At 38.1% G+C, this 22,576-nt stretch overlaps 2 protein-coding genes across 2 annotated transcripts; one reads left to right on the forward strand and one right to left on the reverse strand.

The window, feature by feature from the left end:
• Positions 1 to 10,748: 10,748 nt before the first annotated feature.
• On the reverse strand, positions 10,749 to 12,230 carry Pate3 (prostate and testis expressed 3). Its single transcript, XM_045146055.1, has 3 exons — positions 12,185 to 12,230; positions 11,289 to 11,411; positions 10,749 to 10,873 (listed from the first exon to the last, which is right to left on the reverse strand). Exons 1-3 carry the CDS (start codon positions 12,228 to 12,230, stop codon positions 10,749 to 10,751), a joined length of 294 nt encoding a protein of 97 aa, XP_045001990.1.
• A 3,185-nt stretch (positions 12,231 to 15,415) lies between these two features.
• Positions 15,416 to 16,706, forward strand: Pate2 (prostate and testis expressed 2). The gene is made up of 4 exons (XM_004665451.1): positions 15,416 to 15,440; positions 15,557 to 15,580; positions 16,023 to 16,151; positions 16,570 to 16,706. Exons 1-4 carry the CDS (start codon positions 15,416 to 15,418, stop codon positions 16,704 to 16,706), a joined length of 315 nt encoding a protein of 104 aa, XP_004665508.1.
• The last annotated feature ends 5,870 nt before the right edge of the window (positions 16,707 to 22,576 follow it).

The following is a 22,576-nucleotide window of genomic DNA, read 5'->3' on the forward strand; positions in this document are numbered from 1 at the left end:
AGCTCTTTGCTTTGTCAATTGTCTTAACTATTTTCTTAGTTTCCAATTCATTAATTTCTGCTCTGATTTTATTTATGTATTTCCTTCTGGAGATCATTGGGTTGGATTTTTCTTGCTATTCCAATGCCTTTAGGTGGAATGTTAGGTTATTGATTTGGGACCTCTGTCTTTTTTATGAAGGCATTGAGTGCTATGAATTTTCCTCTGCGGACCACCTTCATTGTGTCCCATAAGTTTTGGTACGATGTATTCTCATTTACATTCAATGCTAGAAGTTTTGCAATTTCATTTTTTATTTCATCCACTATCCATTTATTGTTTAAAAGTGTCCTGTTGAGTTTCCAGGTGCTGTTGGGATTCTTGGTGGGTCTTTTGTTGTTAATTTCTAGCAATATAGCATTGTGATCTGATATAATGCAAGGAATTATGTCAATCTTCCTCAATCTGTGGAGGCAGGCTTTGTAACACAGTATGTGGTCTATTTTAGAGAAGTTTCCTTGGGCTGCTGAGAAGAATGTGTAGTCTGTGGACTTGGGATGGAAAGTTCTGTAGATGTCAGTTAGGTCTAAGTGATCTATGGTTTTGTTGAGCTCTCTTACTTCCCTGTTGAGTTTCTGTTTCAATGATCTGTCTATTACTTATAATGGTGTATTGAAGTCCCCAACTATGATGGTGTTGGTCCTTATTTATGTTTTATTGTCAAGTAGGTTTTGGTTTATGAACTGTGGTGCCCCTTTGTTTGGTGCACACTGAATTATGATTATAATATACTCTTGATGGATCATTCCCTTGATAAGTAAGAAGTGGCTTTCTTTGCCTTTTTTGATTATTTTAGGGTTGAGGTCTATTTTATCTGATATTTATATAGCTACATCTGTTTGTTTCTTATTCACATTTGCTTGGAATATTGTTTTCTACCATTTCACCCTGAGGAATTGTCTGTCTTTAGTGGTGAGGAAGGTTTCTTGAAGACAACAGATTGAGGGGTCTAGTTTTTTGATCCATTCTGTTAGCTTGTATCTCTTGATGGGTGAATTAAGGCCATTGATATTTAGGGTAATGACTGTGAGATTTGATTTGATCCCTGCCATATTGTGATGGTGTATGTGGTTTGGTGTTTTCATGGAGTTTGAAGTTTTTTGTGCCTACTCTGAGTTTGGTTATTGTGATCTGCTTCTTGTAGGCATTTGAGGTTGACTATTTATTTCTTCTCTGTGGAGAATTATCTGAAATTCTCTCTGTAGGTTTGGTTTTGTGTTCAAATAATTGTAAAGCTGAGTTTTGTCATGGAAAGTTTTTCTTTCACCATGTATTATGAGGGATACTTTTGCTGGGTAGAGTAGTTTGGGTTGGAAGCTGTAATTTCTTAGACTTTTCAGTATTTCATTCCTGGACCTCCTAGCTTTCAGGGCTTCCATTGAGAAGTCTGGAGTAATTCTGATGGGGTTACCTTTCAAAGCGGTGTGCTCTTTTTCCCTAGCTGCTTTTAGAATTTTCTCTTTGATGTCAATATTTAGAGTCTTAATGACAACATGTCTTGGTGAATTTCTCCTTTGGTCCAGTCTGTTTGGAGTTCTGTTGGCTTTTTGTATCCTGATAGGCCTTTCTTTTAAGAGACTGGGGAAGTTTTCTTCAATTATTTTGTTAAATAAGTTCTTTATACCTTTGGACTGAATTTCTTCTCCTTCTAGTATTCCAATGATCCTGATATTAGGAATTGCATCCCACAATTCCCTCATGTTCTGTTTACAGAAACTTTTGAACATACTGAAATTTTTGAACTCTTGAGCTGTTTCTTCCATTTTGTCTTCCAGGTCAGAGTTTCTTTCCTCCACTTCACTGACTCTATTCTTGAGAGCCTCTAGAGAGTTTTGGACTTGTTCAATTAAGTTTTCATTTTCTACTACTTTTTTATGTATAATTTCCATTCCTCTATCAAGCTCCCTTTTCACATCTTTTTCTGATTTTATTGATGATTCTTAGAATTCATCCTTGCATTTCTTTATGTCTTCATTTAGCATAGCCAGCTGATTTTTGAGGTCCTCTTTTTTTTCACTCTCTCTCATATCTCAAACTGTCTTTGAACTTCCATTTTCTTATCTATTAGGTATAGTCTATTGATGGCAGCACCCACACGATTATCAGTCCTTGGTTGCTTTTCTGCAAGTTCTACCTGTTGCTTGGTCAGGGTTGCATTGCTCATAGCTTCATTTTGGTGTTCTGATCCTAATGACACTTCTATGTTTTGATTACAGATGTTCATTGTAGGACTGGGTGATCTAACTGGATTTTCTTGCATTTGATTTTTCATGTTCTTTCTTTTGTTTTGTGGTCTGCCCATCACAGTGTATAGGCACATAGGTGGGTGGATCAGCCTGGGCTCAAGCACAATGGGAATCTGAAGCAGCCTGAGGCAGTTGCCAAGCAGCCTGGGCTTTGGCTCTTACTTGACAAAGCTGCTTGAGCTCCTGCCTGAGATCTCATGCAGTAATGCGCCAAAGCTGCCTGTGATTACAGTAGGAGGGACACTGAGGCATCAAGCACTAAAGCAGCTCAAACTCTGGTGTGGCAGAACACTGGAAACCACAAGCAATCTGAGCTCCTCCCCAACAGGACAATCACTGTCTGCCAGCATGGCAGACAGAGAGGGGACGGCACCTGAGCTTGCACAAGTGACAGACACAGCCGGAGCTCACATGTGTAGTTGAAATGGGCCTGGGCTCACGTGTGGATGTGTGGAGGCCAGAGCAGTAAGTGAACAGATGGGCGGAGCAGACTAAACTTCCACAAACAGGGATGGGCACAGATGCACCGTTTGGCAGGCATATTGATTAAAGGAGCCTGAGCTCCAATGGGCCAGCAGGCATAGCCTGTCCAAGGTCACTTGTGCACAGGGGTAGCAGGGCGATTGCCTCTGTGCAGTGAGACAAGTGGAACTATGTTGGCCTGGGACCCTTTTCCTATTGTAAGTGTGGGAGTTTCCTGGATCTGGGATGGTGGGTATGATGGCTGCTTGGGGAAAAGGGTGGGCTATTTGCACACGAGAGAATCAGCAATTCCCTGTTTTTTCCCTTCTGTGCCCTCCCACTGGCAATCTATTGGAGATTGCAATCCCCTAAAAGTCCCAGTGAATCCTTAATGCCTTGCCTTTCTTTCCCAGGGATGTGTGGCACAGTTAGGTGGTCGCCATCCTGGCCAGAAGTCCTTGGTGTCCATATTTTAACCATGTTGGCCTTCCTATGTTGCAGAAGCCCTAGGCATTTATATCCTGGCCAGAAGTCCTTGGTGTCCATTTTTTAACCATGTTGGCCTTCCTATGTTTCAGAAGCCCTAGGCATTTATTTTAACTATATTATCACTTATTCATTTATAATATATTACCTCTTTACATTCAGGATTACAGTCTATTTGTTTCTACCATTTTGTATTTAGAGTAAATATTTAGGTCTAAGATTTTTTTTTAAATACTTGCAACATAAATATATTGGAATTTACTCATATTTTATATTATTGTGTAGTGGTAAGATGAAAATGATAATTTAATCTCTTCCAAAGTGAAAACTATATAAGATTTTTTCATTCAACACCAGCTTGTTTGTTAGTTTACATGGACAGAATGGAGTTACTGACAGTCCATTCTCAAGATGAAATTATTCCTGGGGAAATTGTTGTTTATACCCAGAATACTGAGAGTAACCCTAAGCAAGTAGAAAATCTGTTAAAACACAAACTAAATGCAAGTTGAAGAAGACAAATACAAAGTAGAGGGCACAAGAGATGACATCAGTGGACATGGGCATAACATGGCATTATTGTCATGAATTCATGGCTGCTGTTGTCACTTGTGCAAAACCTGCCCAATATTGGGGGTATCAACATTCTATCATGGGTGGAAGAAGGGCTCATGAGACCCTATTCATTTCCTGAGGATTTATTGGACGTTAATGGTTACTAGGGGAGGGGTGTCATTTTCTTCAGTACTATCACCACTGGTAAGTTGTCAATGTCCAGTAAGTAAACCCCACTCATGCCCATGTAAGCAACCCTAATTAACCTGAACAGATTAGGAAAAAATGTGGAAGTAAGAAGGGGACAAGTTGGGAAGAAGAGGGTATCAGGAAGAGTGAGAGGGTATAAGAGAGGAAAATTGGAGATAAATATGATCAAAATTCATTGTATAAAAGAATATAAAGCCGGGCGTGGTGGCGCACACCTTTAATCCCAGTGCTCGGGAGGCAGAGGTAGGAGGATTGCCATGAGTTCAAGGCCACCCTGAGACTACAGAGTTAATTCCAGGTCAGCCTGGACCAGAGTGAGATCCTACCTCGAAAAACCAAAAAAAAAAAAAAAAAAAAAAAAAAAAAAAAAAAAAAAAAGAATATAATTGTCAAAAATAAATAAAGTTAAAAGAGAATAATAGGTAAATCTTGAGTATTGTAGCCATTTGCATTTGCTGGGATGAACATCCAAACCACACAATTTAGAGGAAGAAGAGGTTTATTTCAAGCTTACCGAGTCAGGGAGAAGTTGCATCAGTGGTAGAAATTGATGCTTCCATACATCCAACAAGAGAGAAAACATCACCAGCCAGCAAATGCCAAAACAGCAAACAAACCCAGGAGCAAGCATCAGCCCCACCCCCAACTCACACTACTGTCTTACACCTTTGGGCTGGAATTCAGATCTGTCCCCGGGAACACCTTCGAGCCAGGATCCACCCTCCAGTGACACCTCCTCCAGACAGGTCTGTTTGGTTGGAGATCCAAGTTACAAGTTTAATAAAGTCCCTGACTCTATGGGGGACAGACATTCAAGTTACCACGGTAAGTGATACAGCCATAAGAATGGATGGCCATGCAGTAGCTAAACTCAAACTAAAGCTTTTTACTAGGCCTATGGCAAAGTCCCCATGATGAATCACACCCACAGTGGGCCTCCAGATCTTGCTTTCCTGAACTGTGGCCCTGTCTTGGATTTATATGAGATCTTGACTTCCATGTGGCTTCCTCTCCCACCACAAATGTTTTTGGTCCAGCAGCAATAAATCTGTCTTTAACAGCTGACAGATAAGTAAACAAATTTTTAAAAAGCATAGGAAGTTGAGTTAATGGTCAAGAAGGTCAGACCCTGAGTGAATGTTCTAGTTCTGGATTAAGTTTTAAAATGCCTTTTGTGGGTATCTTGCCAAATATCTCTTGCTTGGTTGTGGATCTGCAATGGTAAAGCTGATGAAGATAAGACAGACTTACAGCTTTGTAATTGTTCCATAGCAACTGGATATCAGTTTATAGGAATTTCCTTCAAGAAAGCATTAGACAGAACGATTAGAGGAAAGGCAGACCCAGGATTACACAGAATGCAATTTATTGGAGACTTACTGACAGAATCAAGATTATAAATACTAGGAGGCCAGTAGAGCTCTAAGATTTGAGCAAGAAAGAAGGGGCATGCAATAGTTAACAGGACAAAAGTGAATTCATCTGTCATGATGCTCACACAAGTGCAATAGTGGCACACAGCCATGGTGGGAAACCAATTGCTCTTGATTTGGCTAACTGATCCTCCTAGTGGTATGGGACCCATACCTGGAACTGGAAAACAAGTCAGGACCATATCCAAACATAAGCTGCTCTCCATTATCAAGCTACAACCAATTGTGGGTTATAAGAGGGCCTATACCTATTAAATTCTCTATAAAAAAGTAAGGGCTATCTCATTTGTCAGGCACTAACTTTAATCTCTGTTGGAGAATCTGCTTCTCTTTTTCAGATAGACATAGATCCTAAGGAGAGAGCCACCACATCATACCTCAAAAGGGCCCTGGATGAAACTAAGAACAATTGGCAAAACAAGCAAGGGTGCTGTTTTCTTTGTGAACCGGGTACAAACACAAGGGTGAAGGAGATCAACACAGAGAAAAATCAACTCCTACCAAATCAGATTTCCAGAGACCCAGAGGCCCCCAACACCTTATCATTGAAGCAGACCAAAAATGAAATCAACATGGCTCAGGGAAATTTTGTGGAAGAGGGGTTGGAAAGAATGTCAGAGCCACACGTTTGGTCATGATATGCAGAGACATTTATCCTACCCATAAGTGTGGGCTAACTACAGAATGCATGACACATATGCCTCAACAAGGAGGGGTCAGGGGAAAGGGATAGGACATGGATGAGCTTAACAATGGTACCAAATTAACTGTATTTGCTGAGCACAAAACTAGTTAATAAAAAAGTGACTTCATCTAATCAGAATGCACATGGTTTATAAATATTGTAGGCACACTTCTGGCACTGATGACACTAGGATCATCAAGCTTCATGTTACCACACCAATGGATTTATTGATGTAATATGCTAGGAACTGATTATCTGGGGCAAACCAATTACTGGAGGCATCATGGTAGTAACAACTCAATGTGACTGTATTCATGTTAAGCTGAATACCACAAAAATATAATAGAAACATTAGGAAGAACACAAATTCATTTGTGTAAACATGTATAAACTACAGGTATGTTCATTTATTGACAAACTATCTGAAAACTATATCTCAGAACTTTTGATTTTAAATTTTGCACAACTCATGGTTAGATCGAAATTTCAGGAAGCCAATTATATAATTGTCATATAGTGACATTGAGTAATTCAAGGATCATAAAATCTCACCTTATGTATTCTCCAGTCTTGATACTAAAATACCTGCTGGAAACTTCAGAATGTATTCTGGGAGTCTGGTTAGGTGCTGTCATGTATATGAAGAAAAACTTGAAAAGCAAAAATTACTTGTACACTTTAGCCACAGGGGTATATGTTTAGCTGAGAGTTTAGTGCAGATTTGCTGGACCAAGGTAATCTGTTCATTGGGAAAAAACAGTCTCCTGGAGAAGGATGGACAAGTGAGTGACAGCTGGGATGATGTTGCAGGTATCTGTCTGCATTAGAGTTTAGGGGCTGTCTTTAAAGCTTTGCTTGGGACTGTTCAGGCAATACTGTGAACTTTTGGCTTGGACACTTTGAAGGCAGCAGTACAGTTTGCAGAACTCTAGAAATCCTTTAGTGAAAACACAGGTCAATTGGGATGCCAAAAGCAAAGTTCCATACACCAAACACAGAAATATAGAGAATATTAGGATTCTATCAGAAAAATAGAATGCCATCCAATGGAAGAAAAGAATTATAACAGAAAACAAAGCTGATCAGGTTACAAGCTTTGACAATACAGAAATTGGAAAGGGAGAAAACAAAGTGTAGCAAATATTGGAAATCACTAGACAGGCTTCTATACAGAGTTGACAAATAATTATACTTCCATTTCATCTCACAGAGATTAAGCTAGGAAGCTTTCCTGCCTCATCCCTGTTCCCAGCACAGATCTGTCTTGAAGTAGTGGAAAACCTCATTTCATTTAGCCACATGTGAAATAAAAATGTTGTGAGGAAAGTTAACTGAATATGACTTTCAGAAAATAAAAGAATATAAAAATGTACTTCCAGAGACATGGAAACTGAATATGATATTTCAAAATGAATAAAAAGAGACCCATGGAATTATAGGAACTATTAGAAGTCAAAAATCAATCAAAATAAGAAGTGGCCATTTCCTTCATATCTTCTTGAGAATTTAGTCTGAAAACCAAAATAGTTTGGTGCAACCATACTTTGGCATGTCATCTGAGCCCTAGCTGGGGTGGCTAGACATGTGTTCAAGTTGTCCTAGGGAAAAAGTTTCCCATGACACACATCCTCTCAAACCAATATGTGAAAGAATTGATCATCAACACATGATGTTGTGGTTGGGCTACAAGGTCACTGAGAACTGGATCTGAGCTGAAAACCTCCTCTGTATAGACCAATTGTCAGAAAGCTGGAAAAGCTATGCTGTATGCAGCTCTATGGCAGAGAAAGTGGAGATAAACAACAGTGGACACTGCAAGTCTTAAATTGGGCCAGCCAGACCAAACGAGCCAATGCGTGCAATAGTGGCATCTCTATTATGGGGGAAACCTACCACTTTGTATTTGGCCTGGAGGCCTGCTCCACAGGAGGGAATATATACTTGATACTGAAAACCTATCATGGGGAAAGCCATGAGCCCTAGGAGAAAAAAATAAAAGAAGAATAAACTACGATGCAATTGGGAAGCAGTAGAACTTACAGGAAGTAGGACTAGTGGAGAGGAGTTATGGCATTAGAGGCATGCCCTTGAAGGAGATATTGGGACCATGAAATATCATTTCTGTGATGGTCCTGGCCTAGATCTACAACCTGAATGTAATCATGAAGACACTGGACAGGCCAATCTTTAAGAATCACAAAATTCTTAAAATATCAAGATTAGAGGAGATAAGAAGAGTTTGAAATAAATGCTGTATTATGATGGATTGAATTGAATTTTGCTATAAAATGTTATTGGGAAACTTCAAATTTTGATGGGGTCTGTGCATTATGTGACAACAATATTTCAATACTAATTTTGTGATTGTGATGAGCATATTATGACTATGGAGAAATACATTTTTGCTTTTAAGAAACACAGTAAGGTTAGAGGATGGCTTAGTAGTTAAGGTGCTTGCCAGCTAAGCCAAAGGACAAAGGTTCCATTCCCCAAGACCCACATAAGCCAGATGCACCAGGTGGCATATGTGTCTGGAGTTTATTTGCGGTGGCTGGAGGCCTGGCATGCCCATTCTGTTCCCTCCTCTCTCTCTTTCTCTTCTCTCTCTGCCTTTTTCTCTGTGTTAACTAACTAGCAAACGAACGAACAAACCAACTAACTTACTAACTAACTAACTAAACAAATAAAATATTTAAAAACAGGAAATACACTGGAGAGTTTAGAGCTTCTGAGGCATTGGTTATCAATTTACTCTCAAGTGGTTCATAAAAAAATGTTCTTTGTAGTATTTAAAGCAATATGGCTTCAAAGAACTAAGATCAGTTTATATAACTTATACTAAAGTTTGATTCTATTAAATAAAAATTTTAAAACAAAATATAGACAAACTCAGAGTTGAAATGGCTAGAAAAATTCATAAGAAATTTCAAAAAGGCTTGTAAAAATCATTCACCATATGAATTCTGTTCTACTGGATTTTGATTATGAGGTAGAATTATAGTAAAAAGATGCATCATGATTCAATAACTGGGAAAACTGATAAAACAATAAGAACTCAAATATTTTAAGTGATATCAGATATTTATCAATTCAAAGCAAAAGAAATTCACTCCAGAAAAGTTTAAACCCATTCTGGGTCAAGAGACCAATAGCAACCTTTTTACTTGAAACAACTGCAAGGGCTTTTCACAGAGGATTGAAGCATAGGCTTGCTATGGACAGGCTAAATGGGAGAACCAGTGTAGTTTTTTTTTTTTTTTTTTCAAGGTAGTGTCTCACTCTAGCCCAGGCTGAGCTGGAATTCACTGTGGAGTCTCAGGGTGGCCTCTAACTCATAGCAATCCTCCTGCCTCTACCTTCCAAGTGCTGGGATTAAAGGTGTGCGCCACCAGGCCCAGCTCCAGTGTGGTGTTTGTCAGTGTGTTGGTAAGATATGATAGTTTGGGATGTAATCATCTCAAAATTTAGTTATTGTTTTCCTGCTTACAAGTGTACCCTATGAATATTCACTAAGCGCATGGCAACTGGCATTTAGTCTGGAAAGCTAAAGAAATATCTGTACTTGTAAGGTTCTTAGCAAATTCATACTAGATGCTAGATGTAGGACTTAACATACAGAGGTTTGTCAAAGACTTTTACTTATGAAGAATAGCAAAGATCTTCATTATCCCAAGCACAAGAAACAGGAGTCCGTGTACTTCTGCCACCCACTGCATCCCAGGCTGCTGTTTAGATCTACCATGTATTTGTTACCTGTGGGGCATATCAAGACAGAATACATTCATACACTAAAGTTATGTAAAGTGCATTTATTCTTTACAGATAGGTAGGATGGGACAGAAGTCTTTGATCTACTGTGAGTTTTATGTCTTGAGCTATATTCAAAAAAGCTGCCCAGGAATGATGGAGACAGCCTGGAGCGTGATTGTTTTATATCACCACTGAAGAACTCTAGCGGCTATGGGAAATGTCGCACATGGATTTGAAGGACATTCTAGTTTTAGTACAAGACTTCATGTAGCAATGTGGAGATGGAGATGTGACCAGGGCAAAGGAAAGGGATAGTTTAGAAAAGGAAGGGAAAGAAACAAACTGTGATGTGCCATCAATGTACATCTCAAAAGAAATAGTAATGGTTGTGTCTAAGCTAGAAATTTCACAGAGGCCAGGAAAGTTCCTCGTTAACTGTAACTAACAAATGTGAGGGTGGACTTTAAATGTCAAGAAAATACAAATGACTGAGTCTTAAATAGGCACTACCTGCTGGAGGAAATAAGTTGGTGTCTACACAGGAAAATTGTCAGTGCCCACTACCCACTTATTGCTATTTCTGCTTAATCATTGTAGTGATACATGAGTTGTTTGGTTAAAAATTGTGAATTTTTAGATGAAAACTTTCTGGCAGACATCAACTAAGCCAATAAAGAAGTTCTAAAACAGTCCTCTTTTAATTTTTACTGTACAGGGCTTCTTAAGGTCTCTATTGTTCACAATCATTGTTCCATGGCCAAGTGGGGAGCCAAGTGGAAGGAACCAAGAAGAATGACAGAGTTCAGAAGAGATTAGGAAAGCCAGAACAGAGTGTGACAGGTGAGACACATCTGCGACTTTCTAGCATTCATGAAGAATATCTTAAGCTATAAAGTTACAGTGGTCGTAGCTGCAGCACTTATGTACGTAAGTCCGATTGTTGAAGTTGAACGACAAGTTGTTGCAGAACCTCTGGCATCCCATGTATGATAGCTGGAGAGTATTACCTGCAGTAGGAAAGAGCCGTAGAAAAAAGCAGTGATCTCTGTTCTCTAAGGTGGGCCACATCTGGCTCCAATCAGTCAGGCAAAGGAATGACTTCCCAACTTAGACTTCCCAAGTATAAGTTGTATGTAAAAATCCCTAGTTAGCTACAAGGTTGGTTTATTTGCCTGTGGCCTATGACATCTTAGCTCAGTACACCTACTTCATTCTTTTCCTGCCAGGAGATGAGAAAACAGCTCTTCTGTTTTTAAACTAAAAAACCTTGTCATTCATTTTTATCCTGTTTTATTTGCCCAGATCTCTCTGCATGCATAAGGGCTGTGGTCAGAAGCTTTCTGTCTCAGATGTAAAAATGCTAATGGCTTGTCCTAAGATTTCTGAGGTTCTCACAGTACCTCACCTGACTCTCCAACTTACTTTGGTAGATCTTTAGAGTCATGCAGGTCTCATGCTTCTGAGCAACACAGACACCAAAGCCTCTTCTGCAGTGGTCAGACAGCATGCGGAGGTGGCATGTTACACACATCAGTGATGCTGCCCCTGGAGAGAGTACAGAGCCTGTGTGAGGGAAGACACTGCCAAGCAGCTGGCAATGTCAGACCTGGGAGAGTAGGGGAGGGTGCGTGGGCAAAGAGTCAATGTAGAGTGTTTAGGCAGTGAACCATTGAACCTTTTTATCAATGTTTCATCCCATATTGATGAAAAGAAAATGTTCAAATGAGAATTGCAGTCTTTTCAATGTGCATAGCTTTGAGGAAAGATTTACTCTGCAGGTAATGTTATCTCAAAGTATATGTTATTTAATAGTCACAAAGCAGGTTTGTCTCTACATGGTAGAGAATTTAGGACAGTGACTGAACCACTTTTGAAAATTTGTCTAAGGAAATTCAGAATTTTGTCTCCTCAATATACATGTAATAAAAGTTCCTGAAATGGGTATCAGAAGGGGATGTCTAGGGCTAAGGAAACTACAAGGTTATATTGACTAACCAGCTCACTTGGCAAATGGACAAAATTTATGAATAGAAAGGCTGTTCTAAAAAGAAATCTGGCCAGGGGATTTGGGTTGTGGGGAGTGGCAGCAGCAAAAGGGTAGCGATATAAAGTTCCACATACCCAGAGGGGATGTCATGATGCTGCAAAGGACAGAAAAGATGGCAGGGAATGCAGAGCATTCTGAAGGCTGCCTCTCCTCCCTCATAAATGTGGTGAAAACTCAACCTAGACCATATGGACACAGTCATGTGTGTGAAGAATCACTGGGGCTCCCTTGATCCCACCACCAGGAGTTAGTCCTCAGGTCTGAAACTTACCTATGATGATGCAACAGATGGAGAAGATTGTCAAGAATTTGCTCATTCTGACCTGGAAATGTCTTGTGCAGAGGAAAAGAAAGCAAGGGCTACAAGTGTAGTGATTGATTATTCATGCCTGGGGGTGGGGGAAGCCACACTGTTTCTTCTGGGAGCTCAAGTTCATTGGCTGTCTTCCTTAGAGCAGATATCAATGATAACTAATACATGTTGAGGTTTGACTGAGTTAACTCCTGTTTAAAATATAATCTTTGCCATCATATGAATTACAATTGTCCTTTAGTATTGAAAGAAAATTGGCTTTAGGATTCTTAATGAATGCAAAAATTCATGATGGTGGATATATAAAATGGTGTAGCATTTTCATATAACTTACTATACATTGTCCTTCCTAGCTTAAATCTTCTCTCAGTTAATTATAGTAACTAGTAATATAGTGCCTATATTACAGTTGAGTAATATAGTTTAAATGCCATATATATATATATATATATATATATATATATATATATACATGTTCAGTACAGACACAATTAATTTTTTTTTTCTTAATAGTTTTGATCTGAGTTTGGATATGGAACCTATGGCTATGAAGGGCAGATGGTATTATTATTTCTGTTAAGATATTATCATTCTTACCCTAATTTCCCAGAGGGAAATCAGGCTTAGTGAAGGCTAGCATTGTACCTACATACAATGACATATCTGGTGCATGGCAGTGCCAGTACTTGTAGTGAGAATACCTAATTCTAGAACCCACATTTTTCACCACGATGATTCAATGCTGCTTTGTGATTTAAAAAAAAAAAATTTGAAGCCGGGCGTGGTGGTGCACACTTTTAATCCCAGCACTTGGGAGGCAGAGGTAGGAGGATCGCATGAGTTCGAGGCCACCCTGAGACACCATAGTGAATTCCAGGTCAGCCTGGGCTGGAGTGAGACCCTACCTCGAAAAACAAAAACAAAAACAAAAACAAAAAAAAATTATTTGAGAGAGAGAAATAATTGGCATGCCAGGGCCTCAGCCACTGCAATTGAACTTCAGATGCTTGTGCCACCTATTGGGCATGTGCAATCTTGTGCTTGCCTCACATTTGTATGTCTGGCTTAAGTGGGATCTGGAGAGTCAAACTTGGGTCTTTAGGGTTTGCAGGCAAGCACCTTAACCATTAAGCCATGTCTTGAGCACCCATTTTGTGATTTTATTCATATATTCAACAAATATTTATTGAGAGCTTCTACATGCCAGACACTGTTCCATGTATAGGAGAAGAGAAATGGATAATGTACCCAAGTTCATTTAGTTCCTCTCTTATGGTGGAGAAACATGATAGCAACAGGCAAACAAAACACATATTTGCTCTGAGTGTGGAGATTCAGGTGTGTACACCCATACTTGGGAATTTCTTTCTGTAATAGAGAGATTAGCTAAATATCTATATAAAAGTTGAAAATATTTTTTTCACTTGATTTTTTTGGACTTTGCTTATGGATTGCTGGGGACCTCGCCTTCTGCCATATGGAAAAGTTTTAAAGGCAACCAGACACATAAACTTTTTTTTCATGGTTCTATATTTTAAGCCATATATTGAAAGGCAGTTCATCACTTTTTGCATGAGCATCTATTTTATTTCTTACAATTAACTGCTTAAACAATTCAGGTGGTCCTAGTATATTGAGGTGGTTTTCATCTATGTTCTTTGTACATCTGTATAAGTAGCACATTTCATTTTGAAATGTAAAAATATTTGCTATTTACCATTGTTTGGATCCTAGCTAAAATGTAGAAAGAACTATATTTTCACATTCTTATTACAATTAAAAAAAAAAACAACAATCTGATAAGCCTGGCTGCTCAGTGGAGAATGGGCTGGGTGAACATAGGAGTGATGTGGGAAGATGATCACAGATTCATCTCACAAATGCCTCCTGCATGTCTTCTTTGTTCAGAGCCTCAAACTGCTGGGTGAGCTCTGGGAAATAAAGCATAAGCTCCCAGTGGAGGAGTCAAGAACAGAGCAAATAGTTATGCAATGTCAGGTAGTGAGGTTGTCATAAAAATATAAAACAGTAGAAATCCCAGCTGCACATGCCTGCCACCAGGGTCCTCTTTCTGCCACCCTTCCCCCTGTAGAGTATAAGCCAAAATAAACCCTTAAAGTTGCTTTTGTCAATTATTCTGCCACATAAACAAGAAAAGAAACATATGAAGTAAGTTCAGTTTAAGTAAGTATGGAATTCTAAATATATGTAACACCAAAGTAAGGTGGTGGGAGGGTAATATGATCAAAGTACATTGTGTGTGTACATGTGTATATATATATATATATATATATATATATATATATATATATATATAGAGAGAGAGAGAGAGAGAGAGAGAGAGAGAGAGAAAGTTGTCATTAAATTTACTTTTACAAACTAACCCCACAAACAGGGAAATGGTAGGGACCAGAGGTAATTCTCTAGAGACTGATGAAGTAATGCTGTAGTCTCTGAGAGTAGCATCCTGTGCAGACTTAAAGGAGCCAGGTGACTGTGACAGGAAAGGAGATTGCAATGGTGGCCATTGCTCAGATAGGAAAAGGTTTGTAGGTTCTAAGAGGTTTGAATTTTCTCTTAAAATGTCATGAGGAGTCACCAGAGGATTTTGAATAGCACTGTAGTGTCTGTGACACCCAAAGGGGTTTTTGGATTCTTCGTGAAGACATTGTTGTGAAGGGGCAAGAGTAGAAAAAAAAAGATATTGTTTGGTTCAGGTAAGCCGTAATTATGGTTTAGATTATGGTAATGGAAGTGGAGATGAAAATGAACCCAAGTGAGAAGTTAGTATAGAGTGGGTCAGATTTCTTGTCGGATTCCTCTGTAACAAAGGGGCAATGAGAACACCTCTCAGGTTTTTGGTAAATTAGAAAGATGAAAATTTTACTTTCATTTGAGGATTTGTGCAAAATCAGAGTCAGAATTCTATTTAGACTATTGTGAGGAAATCAGATATGGTGACTTGGTCCTGGGAACATAGAGGTACTGTCTGTCCTGGAAAGTTTGTGATTATGTAATTTAGATGAATAGCCTGAAGACAAATCAACCTCTCCTCTGTGGGAGAAAAACATCCACAACCTTTCAGGAGAAGCTACACAAACAAAGCTTCCAGGATGTTTGTTCTTTTTTGGCTGGTGACAGTCTCTCTGTTCTGCCCATATCCGGGTAAGTCCTAGAGATAACGAGGAAATGGTTAGTTATGAGGTGATCAATGGTTAGTTAGGAGGGGATCAAATGCTAGGGAAGGAGAAGCTTCCAAACCTGACTCTTGGTGCTGTAGTCAAGGTCTGTGAGGTTACGAAAAGATTTTTTTTTTTCTTTTCTTAACAGGTGAGCTTCATATCCCCAAAGAAGGTATGACTATGGATAATTTACAGTCCTTGGAAAATAGGTCATTTGTGACATGTTTAGGAATGAACTCCTTCCAACCTCAGTGAAGGCTATCATCCATTCTCAAAGTATCCTCAGAGCTCAGTCTTAAAGAAAATTACTCCATTTCTGGGAGTAAGGTGGCTAAAATCTCTCTCTTTTTTTTTTTTAACCATTACTGGTAAAAACAGTCTAGTCAAGGGATTTATTACTTGAGGCCTATAGATAAAATTTTAAGGAACTCTGTTATCTTCAAATGATATACACTATTTGGGTTATATTTGTAAATTTCTCTCCCAGAGGATTATCAAGAAGTCCTAATCCAGGTAGGCTGGGAACTGCTCAGTAATCTTGCTGCGTATTTCTCAGTGCCAAGAGAACGTTCACCAAACTGTGTTCTCTGTGCATCTCTTTCTTTATCTGGCAGCTATTGGAACATTGTGCTATAAATGTAATATTTATCATCTTGGATCATGCTATGAAGTCATGACATCCTGCACACTGAAGTATAAACAACTCTGTGCTGTTGAGAACTTTTATATACTCACAAAGAAAGGTAATGTGAGGGACAGAGTGATAGGAAGGTAACCATGTCTCTCGGAAGCAGTGGTGTTCTTTTGCTATCAGGCTGAATGAATTAGTGGGCTGGGTAAGTATAAATGATCTAAATGATCTTGTACAAGGATGGCAAGATGGGCTCCCCCCACCAGGTAATACTGGGTGACAGAAGTTCTGAAATCCCTGGTTAGTTATGGAATAAAACTTTCCTTCCTTGGGGCAGCAATTAATAGACTCAGTTTGGGTCAGCAGTTAATAGACTCAGCCCTGTAACTGATTTGGTCCTAGAGAAAGGTCAGTGAGGTTATGACGCTAGGTTGTTCTTTGGAATATGGAAGGAGGAAATGAAATCATTAATGCTGTTCTTGCTCTCTCTCTCTTTCTCTCTCTCTTTCCTCTCCCTCTTCCCTTCTTAGGACAGAGCATGTATCATTATTCAAGACTGTCATGTATGACCAACTGTGAGGCCATCAACTTCTTGGGTTTTGAAAAGAGGACAGAGCTTCTCTGTTGCAATCATAGAAACTATTGCAACCTCCCGGTGGGACTCTAGTTCCACACCTCTTCTGGATTTGAGGTCATTTGACAATTCACTACCCCTTTATATTTTCCCCGAAGTTTGCATTTTCTTTCTTTGTATAACTAATGATAGTAAGTGAGAAAGTCAGTATAAAATGAAAAGAAAGATGCAGTCATAGGAGAACAGAGTAGGAAGCCTCATCTCATTGCTGAGAAATCACTGGAAATCCCTCTTCTCATATCTGACAGAGAATTTTGGAGTTTTAACCATGCTGTTGTCACTAATATGCCCATATTTGGTTACTTATTATCTTCTACATTAAAACACAAATTCTTGGACCAAAATAATTCAAATTTTGTGCTTAGAATTAATTCTGTGCCCATACTCTATTCTGCTATCCATCAGTCTTCTGGGTTGGGATTCTCTTTGAATCACTCCAGAGACTTCTTGATACAGTACTTTTGCCATGGACTCTGGAGTAAGAATAGAGCAAAGACAAGCAATCTGACTTAAGTTTTTCTTTGAGGTGATCTTATGTCAGCAAAGTCTGAACAAATACAAGAATGAAACACAAAGAAAAAAATTTAAGTGCCTTCTGTTTGTGGAAATTATAATGAATGAGTTTGGTGTATGTGGAATTGGTTTGAATTATTAATGCTCTGGTTTGATCTAGGTGATTGTATTGTGGTGGGTGGGGTGGCAATGTGGAGGCCTTGTCCAACGTTGACTTTTCACTTTCTTCTCATGGGAATAAGGAAAAATAAAAATGGTCTTCACTGGTAGTTGAAGGTAGCAGAGTACATAGGGTAGCAGGGAGTAGCACTTGGATAATAGTATGTCCTATGTACAACGAAGTTGTAAGAAGGGGCTGTAAGGTATCAGAATGTAATAGTGGTGAGAACAGAAGCAGACACTGAATAAAAAAAGAAATGCCAAAGAGAAATTGTGTAGCAGTGATGTGAGAGCAGCACACCTGCAGCCAAGATGGACACAAGTTAAAAACAAGTTGGCCTTGTTAGGAAGCCCACTACCATTTCTGATCTCATAGTTCATGAGCTTTTTCTCTTCTACTATGCCAAGTGACATTCTTAGATGAACAAACTGCTCCTTTATCAAAGGAGTTGAGTGTACATTCTATCTTTATCTTGTGTCTGAGAAAGTAATTCTTTTTAAGAAATTCCAAATTTTGAGTCTACATGTAGGTTGAACATATTCATGAAGACAACTGTTTTAAAACAGCCAAGAAGGAGACTTCTGAGTAAGATGGCACCATTTTAGCCATACCAAAGCAGCCTGGGGAGGGAAATCAACAGAAACACAGCATAATACATTCTTCTACCATGAAGTGAAGGTATAGAACTCATTATCAACCATGACATAGAAACAGAAGAGACCAAGATCTTCCATAAAGGAAGAAACTGACCAGAATCCTGCTGAGGCACAAGTCACCCCCATCCACGTGCACACTCACTTGCCCTGGCAGCACAAAGCTGCACAAACAGGAACAGGGTTAAGGAATTTTCCACTTATATCAGCCTCCTTGCAAAGGCAAGAAACCTGAAGGAGAAGACAGCAGGGTCCAGCTGAGGATCTCTGGTACAACTAAAGTCACTCTGCATAGTCTCCCATACCCCAACTATCAGAGCCATGAACATACAGAAACTCATTCATTACCAGCCACATAGCATCAAGAGGGATCAAGATGGGCACTTAGCATTGGTGGGACTGGAAGCCATTCCAAAAGGTAACAGGGCCTACTTATACTTATATATAAATCAGATACATAAGTCTGCACTGGAAGTGCTAATCTCCCTTTCCATGTCAGGAAAGGTTATGTATTACATTTTATGATGTATTCCTTGTTGACTTTACCCTACTCAATTAAGCTGTATTTTTGTGTTGACTATTGTTGCCTTTTATGTTTCCTGATTTTCAGGGCCTTTGTCATTTTCTTCTGTACTGACTGGCCCCATGTTGACTTGGAACCCATTTCAGACCCAAAATCGCAACCTCCTAGTTGACAAGATTAAGGATGTGGGGAAACACACACCCTTAGGGACTTTGGCATTACTAGATTATCTGCTCAGATTAAACTCTCATGCTTGTATAAGTATGATGTACTAGTTTTAATTGAATGTGTATATTGTTCAGTTGAATTTTAGAATTTTCCAGGAATGTGCTTCATCCATTCTACTATAATACTTGAATAGCAGGCAAACTCAACACATATGGTACTTATGCTCTTTCTCTTGGAGGATAAGAGCTATACCTGGCACTATAAACTCATACACTGAAGATATATAAATTTGTATTTACATGGCTAAGAACACTCCAGATAATTAGAAAACCCAAGCATTAACTTAATTCAAGATGCAAAACTCTCTACATTATAAGATAAGAAACACAAAAATCAAGACAATACAATCACTCCAATAATATAAATCCATCAGAAATTACCTCCAGTGAGACTGGTTTAGATGAAATGCCTGAAGAAATTTAAAAAATCATATATATATATATATATATATATATATATATATATATATATATATATACACACAAAGGAATCAAAGAAGAAAACAAACTTCTGAAGGAGGACAGAGGAAACCAAATTAATGAACTAAGGAGGTCAATACAACATGTGAGTAAGGATATAGAAATATTGAAAAAATACCAATCAGCAATATGAGAAATGAAGTAATACAACAAATAGAAAACTCTGTAGAAAGTCTCACCAGAAGAGGACAGAATATCTAAAATAGAATACCAGGTGGCAGATCTAATACAGTCCAACAAATAGAAAAACAAAGTAATAGGAAGGCGTGAATGGGAATTTCAAGACATTTGGGACACTATAAAGAGATCAAACTAAAAATTCAGGGCATAGTAGAAGGAGAAGAATTTCACTCCAAATGTATAACAGGTATTTTTTTAAAAATCAGAGAAGAAAACTCCCCCCAAGTAGGGAAAGTGATGCCAATACAGAAAGTCTATAGCATGCCAAACAGACAAAATCAGGAAAAAATCTATTACTGTCATATTATAATTAAACTACAAAATTCACAAAACAAAGAAAATACATTGAAAGCTGTCAGAGGGAACAATCAAGTCACATGCAAAGGCAAGTCCATCAGGATCACAGGAGATTAGTCAATACAATCTTTAAAGCCCAGAAGGGCTTGGAATGATGTATTCCAAGTTCTAAAAGGTAACAACTGTCAACCAAGATTACTTTATCCTGCAAAGCTTTCCATCCAAATAGATAGAGAAATAAGGACATTCCACAACAAAAATAGGCTAAAGGAATATGTGAACACTAAACCAGCTCAACAGAAAATACTTGTAAGGATCCTCCATGTGGAAGAGAAAGAAAAATCCACACGTAAGTACCCTAGAAAAAATAAACCATACTCAAATACTAGTTAATACAAGAGAGCAAAGGTAAAACTAGAAGAACTACAAAATAAGAAAAATGGCAAAAATACACACCTTTCAATAATAACTCTTAACACCAATAGCCTTAATGCCTCACTCAAAAGACAGAGGTTTTTAGAATGGGTTAAAAAGCGGGATCCTTCAATTTGTTACCTCCAAGAAGCTCACCTTTCCACAAAAGATGGGCACTATCTTAGGGTGAGAGTTTGGAAAATGGTGTTTCAAGCAAATAGGCCTAGAAAACCAGAAGGCGTTGCTATCTTAATATCCAACAGGGTAGACTTCAGACCAACATTAGTTATTAAACATAAGGACAGTCACTTCATATTGACTAAAGGAACACTCCAACAGGAGGCCATTACAATCCCAAACATATATGTACTTAATATGGGGGTTCCAAATTTCATCAAACAAACAGTATTAGAACTAAGGTCACAGATAGCACCAAACACAGTGGGTGACTTCAATACCCCACTCTCATCAATTGACAGGTCATCCCAGCAAAAAATACAGACAAAGTTACATCTGGATTAAACAATGTCAGAGCAAATAGACCTAACAGACATCTATAGAACATTTCATCCAAATGCTGAATACACATTCTTTTCAGCAACACATGGAACATTCTATAAAATAGACCATATATTAAGACACAAAGCAAATCTTCACAAATACAGGGAACTTGAAATAATTCCTTTTAAGCTATCTGATCACAATGGGATTAAACTACAAATCAACAACAAGAAAAGCTATAGAGCATACACAAAATCATGGAAACTAAACAATACACTACTAAACGATGACTGGGTCAATGAAGAAATCAAGAAGGAAATAAAAATAAATGTATAGAATCAAATGAGAAGACAACATACCAAAACCTTTGGAACACACTGAAGGCAGTCTTAAGAGGGAAATTTATAGCTTTAAGTGGATTTATTATGAAAGTGGAAATGTTGCAAGTAAACAATGTAGTGCTTCACCTTAAGGCCTTAGAAAAAGTAGAACAAGGAAAATTACAGATCAGTAGATGAGAAGAAATAATAAAGTTTTGGGCAGAAATTAATGCAATGGAAACAAAAAAAAAAAAAAAAAAAAGAAAGAAAAGAAAAAACAAAAAACAAAGAACCAGTGGAGCAGAGTTAGTTCTTTGAAAGGATAAACAGGACCCTTAGCAAATCTGACCAAAATACAGAGAGAAGAGACACAAATTAATAAAATTAAAGATGAAAAAGGCACGAGTACAGCAACTAGATACAAGAGAAATTCAGAAAATCATAGGAACATACTTTAAGAACATATACTCCACTAAGTTCAAAAATCTGAAAGAAATGGATTATTTCTTTGATACATATGACCTACTAAAATTAAAGAAATGTTACATTAATCACTTATATAGACCTATAATGAGGATGGAGATCCAAGAAATTATAAGAAATCTCCCATCTAAAAAAGTCCAGGCCCAGATAGATTCACTGGTTAATTTTTTCACGGAAGAACTAACACCAATGCTTCTCAAACTTTTCCATAAATAGAAAAGGAAGGAATCCTATGGAACTCCTTCTAAGAAGTCAACATCACCCTGACACAAAAACCAGACAAAGATAGAACAAAAAGAAGAAAATGATAGACCAATCTCCCTCATGAACAGAGATGCAAAAGTTCTCAAAAAATATTGGCAAACAGATTACAGGAATGAATCAGAAAGATCATTCACTTTGACCAAGTAGGCTTTATCCCAAGATGCAGGGATGGTACAACATATGAAAATTCAATTCAATAAATGTGATATATTATATAAATGGACTGAAGGATAAAAATCACATGATCATCTCAATAAATGCAGAAAAGTCATCTGACAAAAATCCAACATCCCTTCATGGTAAAAGTCATACAGAAACTGGAAATAGAATGAACATATGTCAACATAATAAAGGCTATATATGACAGACCTATAGCCAACATAATACTAAGTTGGAAAAACTTGAAGCTTTTCCACTAAATTCAGGAACAAGAAAAGGGTGCCCACTATCCCCACATTAATTTAAGATAGTGCTGGAAGTCTTAGCCATAGCAATAAGGAAAGAGACACACATAAAAGGGGGATACAAATGGAAAAAGATGAGATAAAATTATTCTTATTTGCAGATGATATACATAAAGGACCATAAAGACTCTACCAACAAACTGTTAGAGCTGATAAAAACACTTTTAGCAACAGAGCAGGATGCAAAATAAATACAAAGAAATCAGTAGCTTTCCTACATATTAACAACAAACTCTCTGAGAATAAAATCAGAGATTCACTCCCATTCACAATTGTGTCAAAAAATAAAAAAAGTACATAGGCATAAACCTAGCCAACAATGTGAAGGATCTCTACAATGAAAACTTTAAAACACTCATGATATAAATTGCAGAAGATACTAGGAAATGGCAAGACATCCCATGTCTGGGATAGGAAGAATCAA

This window comes from Jaculus jaculus, chromosome 3 (assembly GCF_020740685.1).
Source record: "Jaculus jaculus isolate mJacJac1 chromosome 3, mJacJac1.mat.Y.cur, whole genome shotgun sequence".
Taxonomy (NCBI): domain Eukaryota; kingdom Metazoa; phylum Chordata; class Mammalia; order Rodentia; family Dipodidae; genus Jaculus; species Jaculus jaculus.